Source organism: Psittacula echo, assembly GCF_963264785.1.
Source record: "Psittacula echo genome assembly, chromosome: 1".
Taxonomy (NCBI): domain Eukaryota; kingdom Metazoa; phylum Chordata; class Aves; order Psittaciformes; family Psittacidae; genus Psittacula; species Psittacula echo.
In genome coordinates this window covers 106,804,804-106,824,434 of record NC_137735.1, presented here as the reverse complement: position 1 = coordinate 106,824,434, position 19,631 = coordinate 106,804,804, and the positions used below count along the sequence as shown (strand labels likewise).

At 38.7% G+C, this 19,631-nt stretch overlaps 1 protein-coding gene across 1 annotated transcript in view; it reads left to right on the top strand.

Moving 5' to 3' along the window:
* Positions 1-19,631, top strand: part of SCUBE1 (signal peptide, CUB domain and EGF like domain containing 1) — a gene marked incomplete at both ends in the record, with an annotated part of 207,505 nt that overhangs the window by 43,859 nt on the left and 144,015 nt on the right. Inside the window, one exon of the mRNA XM_080623895.1 lies at positions 9,754-9,888. Coding sequence (XP_080480021.1) covers positions 9,754-9,888 — 135 coding nt within the window. The remainder of the gene's footprint in view (positions 1-9,753; positions 9,889-19,631) is intronic.

The window sequence follows — 19,631 nt, the reverse complement described above, 5'->3', positions numbered from 1 at the left end:
AGCTTATGAAGCCCTCAAGAATTGCTTTAAAGGCTATAGTCTGTGCTTCAGCTGATGGAGTGTAAATGTCTGCTTATAAGCCATGTGTCTGTATTCACCTTGGAGTCATTAGAGAGAAATAGGTGTTTTGTGTATGTGACTGCCACTATCCTAAAGCATCTATTTACTGTAGCTGAGATAACTGCTCCCTTTTTTTTCATGGATACAGTCCCATAGGCTTCAGTTAACACCTTTGAAAATAAGACTGTTGCTATCAGAAGTTTGGAGCCCTAAATTGGAGACTGATTTTAAGAATATGCCCATCTTCACTCCGGAAATCCAACAATAACATGGAATTCTCATTTTGATTGATGGAAAGGCCTCTGATATCCAGCTGAAGCTGGGTTCTGAGCACACTGCTTTTCTTATCCTGCTTTTTCTATTTCTGTATCTGTATCTGAAAGTTTTCCCCTTCAAAAGTACCCTAATGTTTGGTCACCCCACATTAATCTTCTGAGTTCAAGTGAGATACAAATTTCTTTACATGTTAGTTTGCCATATGTTTGCTTTCTTTAGCCAATGTGATCTAAAAAGTACCAGAACAAGTGAGGGTATAAATCAGCATAGTCCTAATGTTTTTTGTTAGGTATGGGGAAATAATCAAGAGTGTAGAATAAATCTTGGTCGCTGTCAACTGTGAAGTTAGATTCTCAGACTGTCATAATAAATTAAGAAGCTGGGAGCTATGTGACAGCAGCATCAATCTCAGTCTCTTGTTTCTGAAAGTCATCTTGTTGTCTGAGTCTTTTTATTTTTTTAAATACTTACTCCCTGGAGGAGATAATCAATCACAGTAAAGATTTCTCTACATGGAACACTTGGGAAAGTAAAGAATAATCAGCTTAGAGTGTGAAGTTAATATGTATAAGTTAAATCAGTTAAATCCCATATGGATGCTCTTATTTGGTCTCATATGGCTGTAAATATTAGCCATGTAAGTTCAGAAAAGTCAGGTTTTTATTCTACATTATTTATTATGCATCCTTACTGCTTTATTTAAACTTTTTCATAATAGCAAGTTTCTAAGCCAGTGTGGTCTATTTTGGTGAATATCTTAAGAGAAAAACTATAACATCATCAAATGTTATAGAGAGCCACACTGAGTTTAGCCATTACTTAAAACAATGGAGAATGTGTATTCACCAGAGGGTGCAGGATTTCAGCATATAATAAGTGTGTTTACCAGTCAGATGTATATGATGACATTCACACCTTTCCTCATGGAATGATGTCTTTGTCTATCCTAGAAATTACATAGATCCATTTAAAACACTGAATTCATACGGATTACACAAAGACATCAGACAATGTGGAGAGCAGCAAAATCATCAGGTGTCCAGTTTCAAATGTAGTCACTGTCATCATACTATGCTTAGAACACAATCGATTCTTGGTAATATTGATTTATGATGAATATTATGATTTATACAGTCAAATAGTCATTGAAAAGAGTAGCTGCTGCATAGTTACTGTATTAGAAAATAAAACGAAACTCTTTTCCAGTATGGATGGGTACCAGATGAAAGTTTGCTAGTGAATTTCCTGGCTAAGTAGATTCCAGGGTCTCAGCTTTCTGTAGTGCCCTGCTTTTGGTAATACTTTGCATGAATTTTTGCATCTTGACATTATCCTTTCAACTTGCATGTGCAATGTGCAGACTTAAAAGTCTGAATCAAACTACAAAACTAAAATGGAAGATTATTTTTAGTCCTTCCATTGCCCTCTGCAGACTTCAGTACAGATCTTTCTCAAGTATCTCAAAATATTCCCTGTGTACGCATTCCTCACTGGAATTGTATCAGAGGACAAGATGTAGCTTTGCATAAAAGAGGGGCAGGAAGGAACATGGACTAGTTGTTAGTAGCATATTTTAATATGACTTTGTGATGACTGTAGATTACGTCTAAATAGTAGTAACAATTACTCATTAATTAAAATATTAATTAAAAAGACACTTCATATACTTTATAAGAACGATTATTTAGAGAATTTGGGACATCTAGGATTAAGCAAAATTTATCATTAAAAGACCATATGGAATATGGAAAGAAATGTTTGGAAACAATTGAAATATACTTTGTTAAATGAATAAGGCCGGTGTGACACATGGTATTTTGCTGTAGGACAGAAGCAGAAATGAGAGTCACAGTAAAGCTTTTTCAGACCATCTTAACAAAAGAACATTTTAACTAAAGAGAAATTTGCTTGGGTTAATCCCTCACCTGAATCTACGGAGTCCCCTAACTGTGTTACTGATAGGTAACAGAGAAAATCATTAATCTAGCTATTTCCGTGGCTCTTATTACCAGAGCTCAGGAACAAAATGCATCATGTTACATAGGTCTGGAAAATGTTATCTACTTGAGACAAAAAATACTGTTTCGTTTTTCATGTCAAGTTGTGTGTCAAGTTTGACAAAACTTCAACAAAACAAAAAAATCTTTTTAATTTTTGTGAGGTGAAAAAAACCAAACCAGCCAAGCGAGCAGTTTTGAGTTAACCCAAACCAGATTTTTCTGATCCTGGAAGTGTCTTTAAGTAGGTATAAAACAAAGCAGGTGTAAGCAGTAGTTATCCTGGAAGAAGGATAGAGAATATTGCTTCACTTGAGCCTGCAGCAGTTAATGATGCTCCAGAGAAAGCCCCGGGGCAAGACAGAGTTAGGGGCATTATGATAATAGGCTGATAATTCACTCAGCTTGTCCTAGATTTTTCCTTCAGTTGATCAGGACTGCTGCTTGTCTGCATTTGTAATTAACTTCCCTCCTTTTACTTTATGGAGGATTGTTAATCCAGCATTGCAGCTTGGTATGCCCTACACACAGCTAAACATCAGTAGCAACTGCAAGCTTATTGCTAATGGGGCTGTGGCTGTCTGAGCCTCATGCCAAGCTGGAGGCTGCTGGCATTCCCTGGACAGTGGCACTGTAGATGAAACAAAGCAGGATAAACTTCATATAAATTTGCTTTAAAGCCCTGTTTTAGAAGAACAGATAACGTATTAAAAAAGAATTGATTGTGAACTTTGTTGTATTAGGCGCTGTTGTAAAGAAGCCACCATGTGTATGTGTCTGTCTAAAAAAACAGACATGAGAGGATAGAAGCTACAGCTAAGATGTCACATTAAGGGGCTTGGATGTTTATTTTGGAAATGCTAAAAGCTGTGAAAAGGGTTTTGGTGTCTTAAAAGGACAGACAGCGATGCCCAGTTGTTTAAGAAAGGAATAAACAAGTGACGTCAAGAGACTTGAACTCAGATGCAACATTCATGCGATGTCTGTGGGGCTGTTTGCTTCAGCTCAGCAAATGGGCAGTCATCACATGCAGCAGAATTAAGCTCTTGTATTAAGTGAGTATTTCCTATGCTACATATAGCAAAGATGACTGTTGCAGCCACATTTACACTGTGTAGTGTGAAATTTAAGGACTTCCACTGTGTGTCACAAAATAGCAACAGAAGAAAAGATTTTAAGTATTCTTTTTCAATGTGCACACATCTATAAATGTTATAGACAAACAAGAAGCCTAGTTGGTGGGTGTGGAGGTGATAGGTGATTGTAGTCTATTAAGAAACTGGATTCTCAGGAACAGAACATGGGCATCATTTTAGATATTGTATCCTTCTATGTGAGAGACGAGTGGTTCTGGGGGTCAATGCTTTGCTTATTTTAGAGTTATTCTAGTGTTCATCACCTAGTAGCATCCTTGTGATTAGCACTTTATGTTTCTCCTCTGTAAAATGTTCTTTATTTTTCAGGCAATGGTAATTCTTTCACACTTCTTGTTGCTTTGTTTTGTTTTGTGTTTAACATCTGTTCCAGTAAACATTCACTGCAAGTGGATCTTTTCTTAGCAAGGGCTGTAATGAAGATTTCTGCAGCTGCGGTAGTGAACAAACTACTGGATTCAAGGGTGTGGTGTTCTTTTTGCTTTTCTTCACCAGATTTTTCGATTTCTGAAAGAAGGAGACGAAAAGCAGAATTCTAGCCTTATGTGCAAATAGTAGAAAATTTGGGGCCTGTCTTTAAATTCTTGATGAGGTCTGATTTCAGATCTCGTGGAGGTACAGATGCTGTGTACGTAGATACTGGTGTCTCTTTCTTCTAATATTTCCCTTTGCATGCTCATATAAAGTTGGTCTAAGAAAGATGGTTTAGCTTTTATGTCAATTAGCAATGATTCCTGTTTCTATGGCCCCCTCAGCTGATGCAGTGTATCACCCTCCCTACTTTGACAGCATGTCACTACTTGTGTGACCATTCCAGCAGGAACACCTGCCTACAACCTCTTATCTGATATCACTTGCTCCACTCCTACATGCCAGATTTACTGTTTGGGCTTCCACAGGTATCTTGAAATCAGATCTTCTAAGACACTCATTCCAATAGTGCATCATGGTACTTGGAGGGAATGGAGAAGAGTGAGAAGAATATGTGCTAAATGTTGCTGTCATTAAGTTCTGCTTCTAGAAATGATGACTTTCTGTATTAAACATGATACACTGAGGTAATTCAAATTGTCTCTAGTTACCATATTTGTGTATTGCTGTACTTCAGGACTCAAAATAGATAAGGGGAGTCTGTAAGATCAAGAAAGATGCAGAAAAGGCAAGTAGGAAATGAATATTTACTGTTTCTTACAATAATGGAATTAGGGAGAATTCATTCAGACTACGAAGCAGCATGTTTGAAATAAAACAGAAGTATGGCTTTTTTAGGTAACTCTTAATTAAATTGCAGAAATAACTGTTCCATCATATTGGGGATTAGAGAAATCAATACAGGAAAGATCCAGCAGGACAATGGACTAGCAAGTGGTTTAGGAAGGTTAATAGGGACATGACTGCTGAAAGCTGGAAGAATCTGCCAGCAGTGGTTCTGTCCTATCTCTACCATCTTCTCCTGAGTATCATCTACAGGGCAGTGTTAAAGAGAGGACGCTGGGCTAGATGTTCTCCTGGTGTAAGAATGACTGTAGTAAAAATGACTGTAGTAAATCTGGGAATGTGAATTTTTTTATTATTTAGGGGTTTTTTTAATGAGGCTTTCAGCCTCATATTCAGAATATAATGATTTTAAAATTACAGAATCAGGCACTTACATTCTCTGAGTTTCCAGTTGCTAATAATTTCTCTTATGAATACCAGATATGCTCTGTGGTGTATTGTTGCTACCATTTGAGGACAGTCTGCAGTATTGCTATCAGTAGTTCATCTCTTTATCACTATGTTCTGCACTGATCCAAAAGGCATCTTAGAGAAATCTTCCAAAATTTTCAAAGATTACCTTAGAGAAAAACTAGCAGGATCAGCTCCTTGGATCATAAGTCAAGGTCCTGTTTTTAGAAGTCTCCGAAGAATCTTAATGCTGTAGTAAGTGAATTGTACTGTGGCTCCCTAGTGTTTTGGAGATTTTGAAGATGAGACTCAAGATTTCCAAGGGGCTTAAGTGCTTATGAAAAAGCTGACGTGAAAGAAAAATGTCAGAAGGAAGGAAGGGAAGCTCATGGGAGGAAGTGGACGATGGACAAACTGTTCTTGACATTGACTTTATGTAGTGTTTCCACTTTTATATCTTCCTGCTTGTGGCTTTGGTTTCAGATACCCTTAGCAGACCTTTCTGTCTCAGTGGTATCCAAACAGGGCTCAATCAGAATATCTTCTTCAGGCCAAATACTGCAGGAAGCTCTGAGCCAGATCAGAGTGAAATTCCAGTGGAGCTAGTTTGAAAAGTTCATCAGATAAATTAAATGATAAACTAAAAGCATTTGTTTATTTAATAAATAAACCATCCATCTTTACCAACTGTAATGTTTCATACCCTTTGATACTGTTCCACAGTACTACTCTCTAGAGGATCTCGTCTTACCAAGATACAGAATACAAGTTTAATTATATGAAGGCAGTGGGCCAAAAAGCTAGAGGTCTTACGCAAATTCAGATATGCGTTAATTTGCCTAATGTTTCTGATATATAGATATATCTATATATGTATGTACATATGCATCCTTTATCTCTCCTTCTCTTTTGAAAGATACTTCTCCTTTCCCAGGCTCTCCCTGAGCTGGCACTTCCCTTATTCCTTGTTGTCCCTGATGATGACTGGCCAATTTGAAGTCCAGGCCCTCATCTCCCTGAAAACATAGGTTTGTCACTCTGTACTAAATTCTGTATAAGTAATTTAGCTCTTGTGTTGGTTGTCACCTTAGCTATTTGTTTGCACTGGTCAGGAGTAGTTAAGAGCTGTGGAAACTGAGTTATTTCTAAATGTTTCCATCAGGGATTGTCTTTGGTAAACATAATCACAGAACAGTGCTTTGGTGAGTGTTACAGAGAATGGCCTAAGGACATATATTCGCTTTCTCCTAGTTTTTCCTCCTCTTTTGAGGATGAGGGTTGGAGCAGCCATATGGGATAACCATCTGAGCTCAGCTCAGGTGAGAACCTTTTTCTGTCCTTTTGTGAGTTTGGATTGTGTAGGTTTGCTGCAACCTTGCTCCAGCTTCCCTGGGATCATCAGTAGAATTTTGAGGCTCAGTTCTCCCATAAGCAGTGAATAATGTACTGTAGGAATCAGCACACTGTGTCAGGTGGTGAGGCTAACCTGGATGAAAGAACTTTTGCCCCATAAGGAGCCTAAGAAATGGATTTGAGTTTCCATATACCAGTTTAAAGGAAGGGAGATTGCACCTGCTGTCTTGTGGCTGCTGTCCTCAGGGAGGCAACCCTGGTCCTGGATAAGATGACCAGTGGTAGCTGATTTTGTGCAACAGATTGCCAAAGACATCTCTGTCGGCTCTGAAAAAAGAATTTACTTTTTATAAAGAGTAGAGTAATAAATAAAATAAGTTTTGCATTTGTGCTCAATAAATTTGAAAGTTTTTAAAATGGGTTTAGTTGAGACAGTAGATGTTTGAGTGAAGGGTTTTTACATCCTAAATTACTATATGTAGAGTTATGTGCTGGGGCGCAGGTCTCCAGTAGGTGCCACACCGAGTGGTAACAATTAAAGCTCTTGAGGATCCACCTTCAGTTTTTCAAAACAGTTAACAGCCAAGTTTGACATGTAGAGCCTCCAAAACTGGAGCCAGAATTGCTTTATTGAAAACCGGGCTACTTACTTGGGTGTTTATGTGGAACTTAATCTCTAGAAAAACTGGTCCAAATGCAATCTCACATATGCGGCATTACTGATGTTTACATGTTCAGCTGTGTAACTTGAGCTTCATTGAACAAGAGATGCACAAACAATGAAAGAGAAAAAGCTGCTTTGACAGCTATTTAGTTTGTGAGCTTTGAAAAAATTCAGATAGGAATTATTCTGCCAGATCTGCCAAAGCTCGAGCTCATTGGAATCATTGAAGTTCTCTCTCCTAACTGCAGACTTTTTCACCCCATCCTCTAAACTGGGTTCGTAAGAGGGTGATTATAAAATTACTTTATTGGAAAGAATGTTTGCCAAGTAAATAATTCAGTAAATATTTTCTGGGCACCCATGCCTGATAGATTGCTTGGTGTGGTGGATAATGAGCAATACTGCCTTTTAAGACTGCAATAACACAAAGTGCTCCGAAAAGCCTGACCCAGGATTGAGGCCTGAGAAGAGAAAATGTTAAGCCTTCAGCACCAGGCCAAGTTTTATTGGAATGCATGTAATATGGAGATAGGGCTGTAGTAGTCATAGATCTCAGCTGCTCCCTTTCTTAACTCCCTCTGTTCATAAATACATGTTAAAATAATTTTGAATCAAGTAATTGAAAACAATTGGAAGAAATTCCTCATAGTAAAACTTTTAAAAGAGTTTAAATTGTAGTAACTTTTATTTCAGCATATGGATCTGGGGCTTGGTTGTAAATTGAGCTGTCTCTTTATGGAAGTGGTAAATCACCAACAGTTGCTATCAAGAGTAGAAAAAAGATGTTTATAAATCATTGCATTTGTTTCAGATTATTCATCAGAACTGGAAGGCAATGGTTGGAGGTACTTTGTGATACTATAAACAGAAGGCTGTGTACTTTGTGGTGAAATTTTGGGGTTTGTACATGTACTAACTTAGACTTTTTCCTTCAATTCAAATAAATTTCCAGAGAGGAGGATCTATATTCCACTGTGCCGTTTTGAAGGAACAGCATGGCACTAATAGGACAGCAAGGCCTGCTGACTCTCAGAGGAAGGGTCTTACGAAGTCATCTTATATGGCTTTCCTTATACTGCAGTAGGAAAGTCTTCACTTCTCTTTTTCCAATGTGCTTCCAAACTGCTCTGATGGATTATGAAAAGGTTCAAATCTGGAAAGAGTAAGAACTGAGCACAGGGAGGTTTTTGATGCAGAAATTTGTAGGTAATAGTGCTTAGTCTCCTGGTAAATAAAAAAAGCAGGATTGTCTACACACTTGCCTTGTAGTTCAGGACAGGAGGAGGCTGCCTGGTTTCCCTGGGTATTTCTATAATTACCCTTGAGCTGTATTTCTCTGTGAGAAAGAGCTACAATTTCTGTCATATGGAGCGCAGGCAGCACACCAGCACAAACAGCAATAGCAATCTTAGCTGAGCTAGCTGCCAGAACTAGCCATCGCTCCTGCCTTAGTTACTAGCTGAGTTTCTGCAGTATTTCAGAGATTCCTGGCCTTGCCTGCAAGCTTGGTTTTACCTTAGCGTATTGTGGAAAGTCCTGGGGGAATTAATTTCTGCAGGAGCTGTGCCAGCTCTTCTGAGGTTTTGAGTGTTGTGGGTTTTGAGTGTTGTGGATCATTTAGCTTTGTTGTGTTTTTCCCACCCTCCAAAAAGAAAATGAAAGCAAAACACATACCAGCTCATTTACTAACTTGTTGGCACATACTGTGAAATAACTAACTGGTTGCAGTCTCCGTAAAAAAGGAAAGCATTGAATTTTCAGGTGGCAGGTTATCCAAAGAAAAAACAGAAAATGGGTATGATACACCTTTTATTGCAAAACAGGAGAGTTGCAAGGTTGAATGTGGGTCAGATATCTTTCAGTGGCAGTGGATTCACAGTGCTGGAGTATATGTCTCTGTTAAACACAACAGCATAAAAAGTTTTTTTATACTTTATGCCAAAGAGGGGTGATGGGGGATAGGCAGGGACCCTCAAAACAGCCAGTAGCTAATGCTTCCTTTGTGGTTTTATATATTTGCCTATTAAAATGACAATACAGACATGGAACATTTAGATTTAAGAAGCCTTCTTTTCATTAAACAACATTAAACAAACTGACAAAGTAGGGGGTTATGACTCCAGTAATTGAAACGTGCTGTTCTGTTCAAGACCAGAACTCCATAAAGACTCTTTTCACCCAGTAATGCCCTTTGTGTTTGCTGCTACCCCTGCTAGAAATTACTGTAGGCCTGAAGTATGTCTTTCCAAGTGGAGTGGGAATGACAGAGTGCAACACCACACTTGGCAGATGGGGTCACAGCCTTTTTAGGACGTTAACATTCATTGTGCATTGGAAATCAATTTGCGGCTCAGAATGCATGGAGTCTTAGCTGGACTTCCCTCCCCACTGTTTTTTTATGTTAACTTTAAACCTAGGATGCAAGCAAAAGAATTAGATGGATTAATTTGGATTAAATGGGGTTTGGGTAGTTTTCATTTGCTTAATTTACAGTGTGCCTTTTCATGGATTCCTTGCTCTTCTAGATGTATATTCCTAGTCTATACATTACCTTGCATTTCTTTTTCCTTCTCTCTTCTAGATGTTGATGAGTGTCAGGATAACAATGGAGGATGCCAGCAGATTTGTGTAAATACTATGGGCAGCTATGAATGTCAGTGCAAAGAAGGCTTTTTTCTGAGTGATAACCAGCACACCTGCATTCATCGCTCCATTGGTAAGTTTTTAGTGTGTAAATCGTGATTTTTAGAATAGCTGTGTTCAATCAGAAATGCAGAAACTGTTTGGGGTTTTTTTTTATACCCAGAGCTCCCAAGATTGTTTCACTGGTTGGCTGGAGTTGATTGATTCTTCTGCTACCCAAACTTCTAGTAGAGCCATAAACAAGACGGGGGGAAAAGACTTTAGTTTGACGTAGAAATTATACTTGGTTCAAACAGCAGGCTCTTTGGGCAGGCAGAGGCAAATTTTCAAATGGTAACTTTCTGCTTCTGAGTTTCCAAAACTTAAAATTTTCTCATCTGCTTATTGTATAATGGTTCACCTGTCTTCTACCTTAAAGAGCATGGTATCTTCAATCAAAATGAACAGCTTGTTTTTTCTGGAAGTTATACAGGTTATGGTTTTCTGCCAGTCATGTAACTTACTGCTTCATTGCAGACTGACGATGGCTGATATTATATTGACACAACATTTTTCTTTGGTTCAGTACACTGTCTAGGGTGGATTAGAAAACTGCTTCTCTGTTGCCTATGCAAGTAGTAGTAGAAACAAGGAATCCCTGCAAACCTGTGATCCTTGTCTGCTGCTGATTTTGACTAGAAAAAACATCTCTCCCTTTTCTATACATGTCAGACATGGAAGACAAGTTTGAGTGGAAAGGGAGAAAAGAAAACAGCATAGCTATAAATCTTTGCAATTAAGTGGACTCTTTTCTGTATTCATTCAGACTTCTGGTGACCCTGGCAGCAATGGGAATATATGCTAGCAAACTCATTTACCAACAGGCAATACAGAATGACAAAGTAGCAAGATGAGTCTGGTGATCAACAATGTAAGCATGCTGTAAATTTCAGCAGGCCACACAAAAGGTTCTGAACTATTTTAAGTCCCAAGAATTAACCAGAAAATCCTACTTGAGCACAAGAGCATGAATTTAGTCACTCTGTTGACAAGAAAGCAAAACTTTGTAGTGTAGCGTCTCAGAAATGTAAATATATTTCTGGCACTGTGTGTCAGAATGTAGTAATTTTAATTTTCAGAAGTGTGAATCTCCAGAATACATTCCACTCTTTAGCATGATTATTAAGTTTTAAGCAATTGAGGTATTTTGATTCAGACAAGAATATACAATTAAGCTCTATCAACCAGTGTGGTTTAAAGGTTATTATCTAATAGGTTTTTAGTCATTCTTTTCAAAGTAAATTGTTAAAATTTCTGTCCAGCATAAAGTAACCCTGACACAAAGATATCCAACAGAGCAAGGAATAGTAGTTGGAGGCTTAATGAAAACCACTTGCAGAGTACTGCAATACAATCATTATTTCAATTTGCACATTGTAAAAATTCCCAGCTCTAATAAAAGAGAATTTAGTTATCTGAGATGGAAACTAATAAAATAAATGAAAAATGAGACTGCAAAGGCAAAAGCTTCTTCTAAGGAATAGGTTATTTGCGGGAGAGGGTAATTTTTTATGGGAAAGAGGATTCCTAGTTTGCCAGAAAGACTAGGGGAGTAGATCTGAAGGTTGACTGCTATATGCACGTAATAAATATGCATGGGAATCATATATTTGTGTTAACTTGTTTACAAAGAAAATGCCATATAGACATGGATATTTAATTTGAACCATCATCAAATTATTTTAGATCTGAAAAACCCCAAGCAACCAACCACATAGAACAATGATGATTGCAAAGTGTTTTATGAACAAACGGTTTGTAGCTTTTCAAAAATAAAGTGCCAATTTACAGTAATAGCAAACATTACACTGTAGTGCCATGATCCCCCACAGAAATATATTGGGTGAGTATGCTGGAGGAAGGAAATAAGGTTAAATGATCTCTTTCAGTTGTCAGAGGTGACTGAACTGCAAATAGGAAATATGCATGGTGAGAAGGTAAATGGCTTTTTTGATATCTGTGTTTACTCACTTTCATCTGTCTCACATTTAAGTCCCTCTACAGAAACTGTTGGAACACAAGAATACACAAAAGTATTTAGGCAGAATTGTGCCCAGGGCTGGACTGTGTCCATACCTCTGTTGGTAAGCAAGGCTGAAGTAGGAAAATGGAACACAGCACAGCCAGCACGGCAATCCAAACACAGAGGCGCTGACTCACCAAAGCCCTTTAGCAAGCTTGTTGACTTTGAGCATAATAAGATCCATTAATTGCAGTGGGATTACTTTTCTGTCTGAAAAATACATGTGCAGTTGCATAATCTCGGTGTCCTTGACATTAACTAAAGTCTCTTCAAGGCCTTAGTAGGAGATTATCTGGTTCGAAAACATGGAACTGTTTGAACAAGTCCAGAGGAGGGCCACAAGGATGATCAGAGGACTGGAGCATCTCCCGTATGAAGATAGGCTGAGAAAGTTGGGGCTGTTCAGCCTGGAGAAGACAAGGCTGCGTGGAGACCTCGTAGCAGCCTTGCAGTATCTGAAGGGGGCTTATAAGGATGCTGGGGATGGACTCTTCATTAGGGACTGTAGTGACAGGACAAGAGGTAACGGGTTGGAACTTAAACAGGGGAGTTTAGACTGGATATAAGGAGGAAGTTCTTTACTGTAAGAGTGGTGAGGCACTGGAATGGGTTGCCCAGGAAGGTTGTGAATGCTCCATCCCTGGCAGTGTTCAGGGCCAGGTTGGATGAGGCCTTGGGTGACATGGTTTAGTGTGAGGTGTCCCTGCTCATGGCAGGGGGGTTGGAACTAGATGATATTAAGGGCCTTTCCAATCCTAACTATTCTATGACTCTATGACTCAGCTGGTCTAAAACAATCAACCACAAGGTTCTTCATGCACTTTCCTGCCACCTTTTCCCCTCTGTTTTCAAATGCCTTGGGAAAAGTGCATTGCAAGGTGCAAGTAGGATGTACTCAGAATTGGGGTGCGTGTGGAATGAAGGGAGCGGTACCAAGCCCCAGCAATGCCCTGTCTGCAGGCCCAGCTCACCTGCCTCAGCCACCAGTAAGGCTGGTGCTGATCACGTGCTTCAAGCTTATCAACACGTTCAAGTTGTGTGGTAGTTTCAGAGATCAAAAAGGGCATTCCATATTCTCTTGAGGGTTGAGCAGAGAAAGGAATATCTCCCTTTTTTGCACTAACCAGCCATGAGAAAGGTGCTTTCTCATATGAGGTACCCTCCTTAAAATTGTTGGCTGCTTTGTGAATTTCCTCAGCTTCCAGAGATGCACTGTGCCTGTGCCAGTGTTTCAGGGGCATATTGTACCATCGTGCTCCTACCCACAAGCTGTGGTAAAAAGCCACACCAGAGTTCATGGTAGGGGCTTTTAATGTCATCTTTATGTCCCAAATGATATTTGCTTGCCATCTAGAATTGTTCTTGTTATTTCCTGTAGACAAGAAAGATTAATGATCCACAAAGAAATACAAATTTTATACCAATGGAAGGCCAGGCTGATATTAAAGTCAGGGCAAACCCTGGTTTCCCAGTATTTGCTTTATTTCACTGCCTTCATTGTAGGCCTGTTGATTTCTTATGTTTAGTCTCAGTATCTTTTTGGGAAGCTACTATGCCCAGTACAGCTTACCTCATTTATTTTTGCATAAAACTTAATTTCCATTCACTGAGTCAGATTTTGAACTGGTTTATTCATAGTAATGATGGCAGCAACAGGGAGAAAGAACGGAAGGGAGGATGGATTGTAAAAAATAGGGAGAACATAACAGTTGTTTATCTTAATACATCTTAATTGCAATAGTAGGTGTGAACATGGTGAAGTATACCAGACACATTTGTATTTGTTTCCTCATGACTTAAAAAGAAACCAGTATAAAGCAGCTGTTACTGTATCATCTCCAGCTCCAGAGGGAGCATGTGTTTAATAAATGTGGAGATTAGTGTGGTACATTACAGCTGTGACTGAGTCAGGTGAGTGGGTTACAGCATTTTTTCCCTTAATTTGATGATAAGCCAAAAGCCCAAATTCAGCAAAGCCTCTGGGCACATCCTTAAAGTCCTAGTGATAACAAAGTTGGTAAAAAATATGAATTGGGCATAAAAAGCTCAAAATAGACAGAATTCAGCTGTACACCTGCATCTCCACTGAAGTTCAGAGTGATCAGAATGAAAGCTATGGTATGTCTCATTTGCATTACAAATATAAAAGGTACTATGATCAGGAGCCTTGCCTACAGATCACTTCACCAAAATTCTCAGCTGAAGCATTATAAAAAGCTCTTGCTGTCCCAGCTCCAGAGAGCGAGTCTCTTAAAGCACAAAAGTTGTTTGCTTACAAGCAAGATACTTCATTTCTGTGGCTAGGAAGACTTCGTCATTTTAAATTCCATCCCCTGAATGTCTACCTAAAACATAGTTATATGAATGGTTTTATGTCTGCTAATCATTCAGTGTCAATGTTTTTATTGAGCTAATGCCAAGTAAACTAAAAAGGCGGGTGCAACTATGAGTAGTAATTGTAAATGGAACAAGAAGAGGAGAAGTACCAGGCTATAGAAGACTGGCAATGACAATAGTGTTGTCAAATGATGGAAAAGCTTTTTACACAGTTGTCATTATCATTTTCAAGCCTGTTAAAAAAAACATGTGGCAAGGCTTTTTCACTTCCCCCTATCCCATTAGCCTTATGTTCTTAGCAGAATTAGGAAGTTTGACATAAATTCAAGCTACCACAACTTAGCAAATTACTGTGCTACAGACAGTCTCAAAACCAGCTTGGCTCTTTCTGCATTAGGAGTGTAACAGTTTAGTCCCAGGGGAAAGTGAAATGCTTAGCCAAGTTGCCTTGCATTTGTCATGGGTAAGTGGTATTACAAAATGGCTTACCAGGCTTGTGCTGATGCATAGTAACTTGTTAAACTTGATTATATTTTTAAATCCTTGTTAATTCGGCAGTAGTAGCGTTGGACGCCTTTGGTAAACTGACAGCAAACTATCAAATTTCTTCTTGTTCTGAGGATTATAATCCCACCTTTGTTCAATTTTTTCATTCCTACTTTCCATGATTTACTTTTATTCCTTACCTGTTTCCTTAGTTCAGTGCGATTTTGTAGTGGTAGAATAATGTGTTAGGAATCCTTGAGAGGAAGCACAATCCCCAATCAGTGCAGGAAAGGTTACAGGTTGGGATTCTGAACTTTATTCCCACCTCTGGTGCTGATGCCCTGTGGGACTCTGGGCAAGAAGGTTACTGTGACTCAGAATTTCTGCAAAGCACTTTAGAGGACAGAGGTGCTTTTTCTACAGAAAGCACAATAATCTATTCGTATTTAGATTAATGTGGAAGGGTGACTTTAAATAATTAAGTGTTGCCAGCACTGTTCCAGACTTTATGAAGTAAAAGGTTTCTCATCTCAACTATGAAAGCTCTTTCATGGTGATGTAACTGGTTAAATTACTCCATTACTTGACTATACTTTGCCATAGCTATCCCGAGTACAGGCATCCCATTCACTGGAGCTGAACAGTCCTATTTGTCTTTTTGAATTGGAATCCTAATATGATTGTAAAGTAGAGGAATATACTCAAAGCAAGTTTTAAGGAAATTAGTTAATGTGCTTTTAGATAACATAGTACAAAAACCTTTCAGGCAGCATTAAGTTTTACCTAGACAAATATACTGTGAATTTGGAAGCTTTTTCCTAAAACTGCACACAGTATGACCTAAGTGTAATAGAAAGTTGTCTGTTTATACATTCCCATGATACATTTTGAATAAATAGCTCAATTGATTATCTTTCACAGAATATAGGATACCAAATGTATCCAGGAAAAAGGGCTTAATAAACCATTTTAAATATTGTGCCCTTTTAGAAGTGTGTAACCTTTTAAAGCTGTGTATAACCCATCAAAATTAGTTTCTGGGATTCTTATTTTCTCCAGCAGCCTGTGTGAAGGGCAACTTACATTCTCTTTCTCTATTCCTCTCAAATGGAAGGAGTTTGTAATTTGTCTGAAGGGAAAACACAACAGGTGAAAGCACATGGTATGAGTAAAACGAAGAAAAATCTGTTAGGCATGATCTCCCTTCTCTTATGTAGCAGTGGTGTATCATGATTAGGACTAGTAAAGCTGGTGTGAAACTAGTTTAATCTGACTGAAGTTCAGCTGTGAGGGGAAGCAGTAACTATATAATCATAATAACAATATTAAATGAAAGTTTAAGACTAGATGTGGGAATAAGTTGTCTGATAGAATCATGGAACAGCCTGCGTTGGAAGAGACCTTGACAGATCATGTGGTCCAACCTTCTGTGAGAAGGGGAGCCTAGATGAGACTTATCGAGTGCCCTGTCTAGTTGTATCTTGAAAACCGTCCATGATAGGGACTTTACTATGTCCCTGGGGAGGTTGTTCCAGGGAATTTCTTTCTATGTCAAGAAAACACCTCTCAGTGCAAACCCGTTGCCCTTTTTCTTCTCTATGTGGCTCCTGTGAAAAGAAAGCCTCCATCCTCTTTGTAGGTGCCCTTTGCTATCCAAATAAAACTCAGTCTATCCAAATAAAACTGCAAAAGCAGAGTTTTAAGTATCAAAATAGTCAGTATTTTTTGTTATTGTGTTTTTTTCCCCTCAGCTTTTCACATTAAAGCCTTGGATAAATGTCAGCTTAAATGGTGACTATTAGAATTGGAGGCAAAGGCATGTCACTTTGGGCTTACAAAAATGTTAAACGCATCTGAAACCTGAGGCTGCAATCTGCCTTTTACAGATAAGAAGAAAATTAAGGTGTAAATAGTACAATACTTTCTAAAACTCTCGTGACTGTGTTTAAACTGCAGGACAGATTCACTCCATTAGAGAAGCTGCAGTCCTGGCAGAAACCAGGATGTGAGGAAATTATATAGGATATGAAATCAAGATAAATTTTCAGTATATCCCAAGTTTGCAGAGTTGAATACAGTCAGGTAAAGTTGATTGCAGGCCTTTGTTGAGTTCCCAGGGACCAATTCAAACCCATGTCAAACTTACACTCAACAAAATATGATGATGTCTCTACATATTCAACCTTAGTTTTATAGCTCTTCTGAAGGAAAAAATCTTGTGCTTTAGAATTTTCTGTGACTTTGAATGAGGTTTAATTCAGAAACAATTACAGAGCAATCAATACCTTCTGCTGCTTTGCTTCAGCTGAGAACCAACTGCTTAGCAGGATTCAATGGTGGTGAGTTCATTGAAACTCAAAGGAGATATCTCCCAAACCTCAGAAACAATAGCAGATTGCCAGATTTTGCCAAAATCTGGGATTGTATTCCGAGACTGTTGTGCAGAAGCTGTCCTGTAACGGGTCCCAGATTTACATATACTGATCAGAACAGATGTAAGTATTTTAAAAAGGAAAAACAAAATGATACTAAAAATGTAAACCCCAGAAAACATCAACTGGTAAATAATCTGGAAGTCACATGTGTAGCTTGCATATAGAGCTTGAACAGTAGTAAAAGTAGATGCACAGCTGAACATGGGTAACTACATGGTAAACTAGGACATGCAGATTATTCCTCAATGAGCCAGAAACTGAAATTGTAAATAGCATGGTAGTTGTTTCTGCATGGCTCCATTGCCAATGCCTTTTGGTATGAAAAGGATGAAACAAAAGGGGGAAAAGAAGTGTGTATGAAATAATGAAGCTGGAGATGCAAAGAAGTGTGTCTTGGAAAGAGCAGCTGTTTGAAACACCCTGCAGCAGCCTGACAGCCAGCCAGCTTGCCAGGGGGAGCAGGGAATTTGTAAGTCAGATCAAAAATCTCTCCACACCTGTGTGACAGGAAGTGCAATGAACAGTCTGTAGCTCAGCAACTGACTGACGGGCAGTGCTAACAAGATGGGAAAGTTATACGCACGAATGGGAAAACACACTGGAAAGTAGTACATTGAGAAAAAAATGTTAGAGAAAATATGTAAAGGGGGCTTTCACACTCAATCATTCAATAGCGTTGGAAGTGAACCAATGTTCTGTTCATACTGTCTGCCCTGGATATAGCAGGATTATACTAAATAAAAGAACTGACATGTTTTTTAAAGGCCTCTAGCATCCAGTTGACTGAAACATCAGGTGAGAAAAATCTGGGAAGAATATTAAGCCAGAATGTACTGGAAAAAAGCTTGCATTCACACATGCACACAGCAAGTGGACTGTGTTTTAAGTATACCATACGTCGTATCTGTCATGATGTGTCTCTCTCATGCCATCAGGAATACAATGCTGAATTCAGGGACTGCTCTGAATACTGTGTGAAGATACCCAGCATCTTTCATACCTACTGTAGTCACTGTGGGTCCCTCTGTGTATGTCTCATACTTTTCATTATGCAGAGAAGTCAACCACAGCCTATGCTTCAGGCACTGTTCCTCTTTCCTGCTATTTATGACAAATCGGAGATATGGTCCAGCAGGAGCTCTGTAGGGGCTGGTACCGCAATGTGTTTTTGGCTAGAAACCAGTAGGAATTCAAGATAAGAATGCCAAATACCTGTTTATATGTACTGTTATCCTCCCATGTATATGGTATGCATATTATGCTTTTAGTGGGTTCTATTAATTATTCAATTCCATATAATTATGTTTGAGGTCACTTTGAGCTATTCTGAAATAATTTAGGAGTTAATGGAAATAGAAAGATGCTTGTATTTAATAGCAGTGTATGTTTTCAGGCGTAAGACTACTTGCACACTCTGTTAAGCTTTATATCTTAGAAATACCCGAGTTGTAAAAATGTTGGGATTTTTACTGTTCTTGATGGTATTTTAATAATTTTTTGCTTGAGCACCAGTCAAGAATGGGGCCGGATTTCAAGAGACCTCATACAAACTGGAAACATTTACAGCTTAAGTAAACAAAGCAAACATAGGGCGGAGGACAGCACAAAACACATAGTCACTGTGAATTCTTTCCTGGCAGAAACATTGTAGTAGCACCATGAGATATTTTTAAGAGGGGGCACAAAGGAAGAACAGAATGAGACAAGGGTATGTCACATAGAAAGTAAGAGAAGGAGAGAGAGAAACAGCCAGGTGGGTGGGAATGAGATGGAGGACAATAGACTGAAGAAGAAAAGAAGGGTGTGAAACACCACAAGACAAAATCTCTACTTCTTCTCTGTCTTTTTAATTCCCAGACTTGCTGATGCCATTTTTTTTTTTTTTAGTATCTTCTCCTTTATAGTTCTCTTTCCCGATAACTAAGTCCTCTCCTGTATAAACCACAGTACAATCATAGTATAATGAAACTGCAGCAACATCTTTGAAAACTGATGGTTTTCTGTGTGGAATGGGTCATGTGCTGAGATTTCAAACCCAATCTGCAATCATGTGCAAGTCATCAGGATGATACCCTTGCAAGGGTTCAACTCCTTTGCTGCTCCCAGTAGTCAGGAAATGCAGAAACAGAGGCATTAACAGAGAGACAAGCATTGTGTGCAGTTTGGAGTTACTGTCTGAACTGTGTTCACCATTGATAAGAGCACTGAGCTTGTGCGGTGAATCAGTTTACCTGCTTTTAGTGCATAATGCGTAGTATAATTGAGCATTTTCAGAAGGCTTTGCCTGACTGACTAGTGCTGAGAAGCTGAAAATAAATCTTTTTTCTCCTGTTCCAACATAAAGCATTCATTCACCTTTGAGTAAAAGCAACAGCACTTTTGTCTCTCTTTGATATGGAGCACCTCCTTTAAAAGTTCTTCTCTGTGTTTATAGCTGACTAAATCACTCCACATGCCATGTAAGTCAATAGTATCCAGTACAGTGTGCTGCAAGCA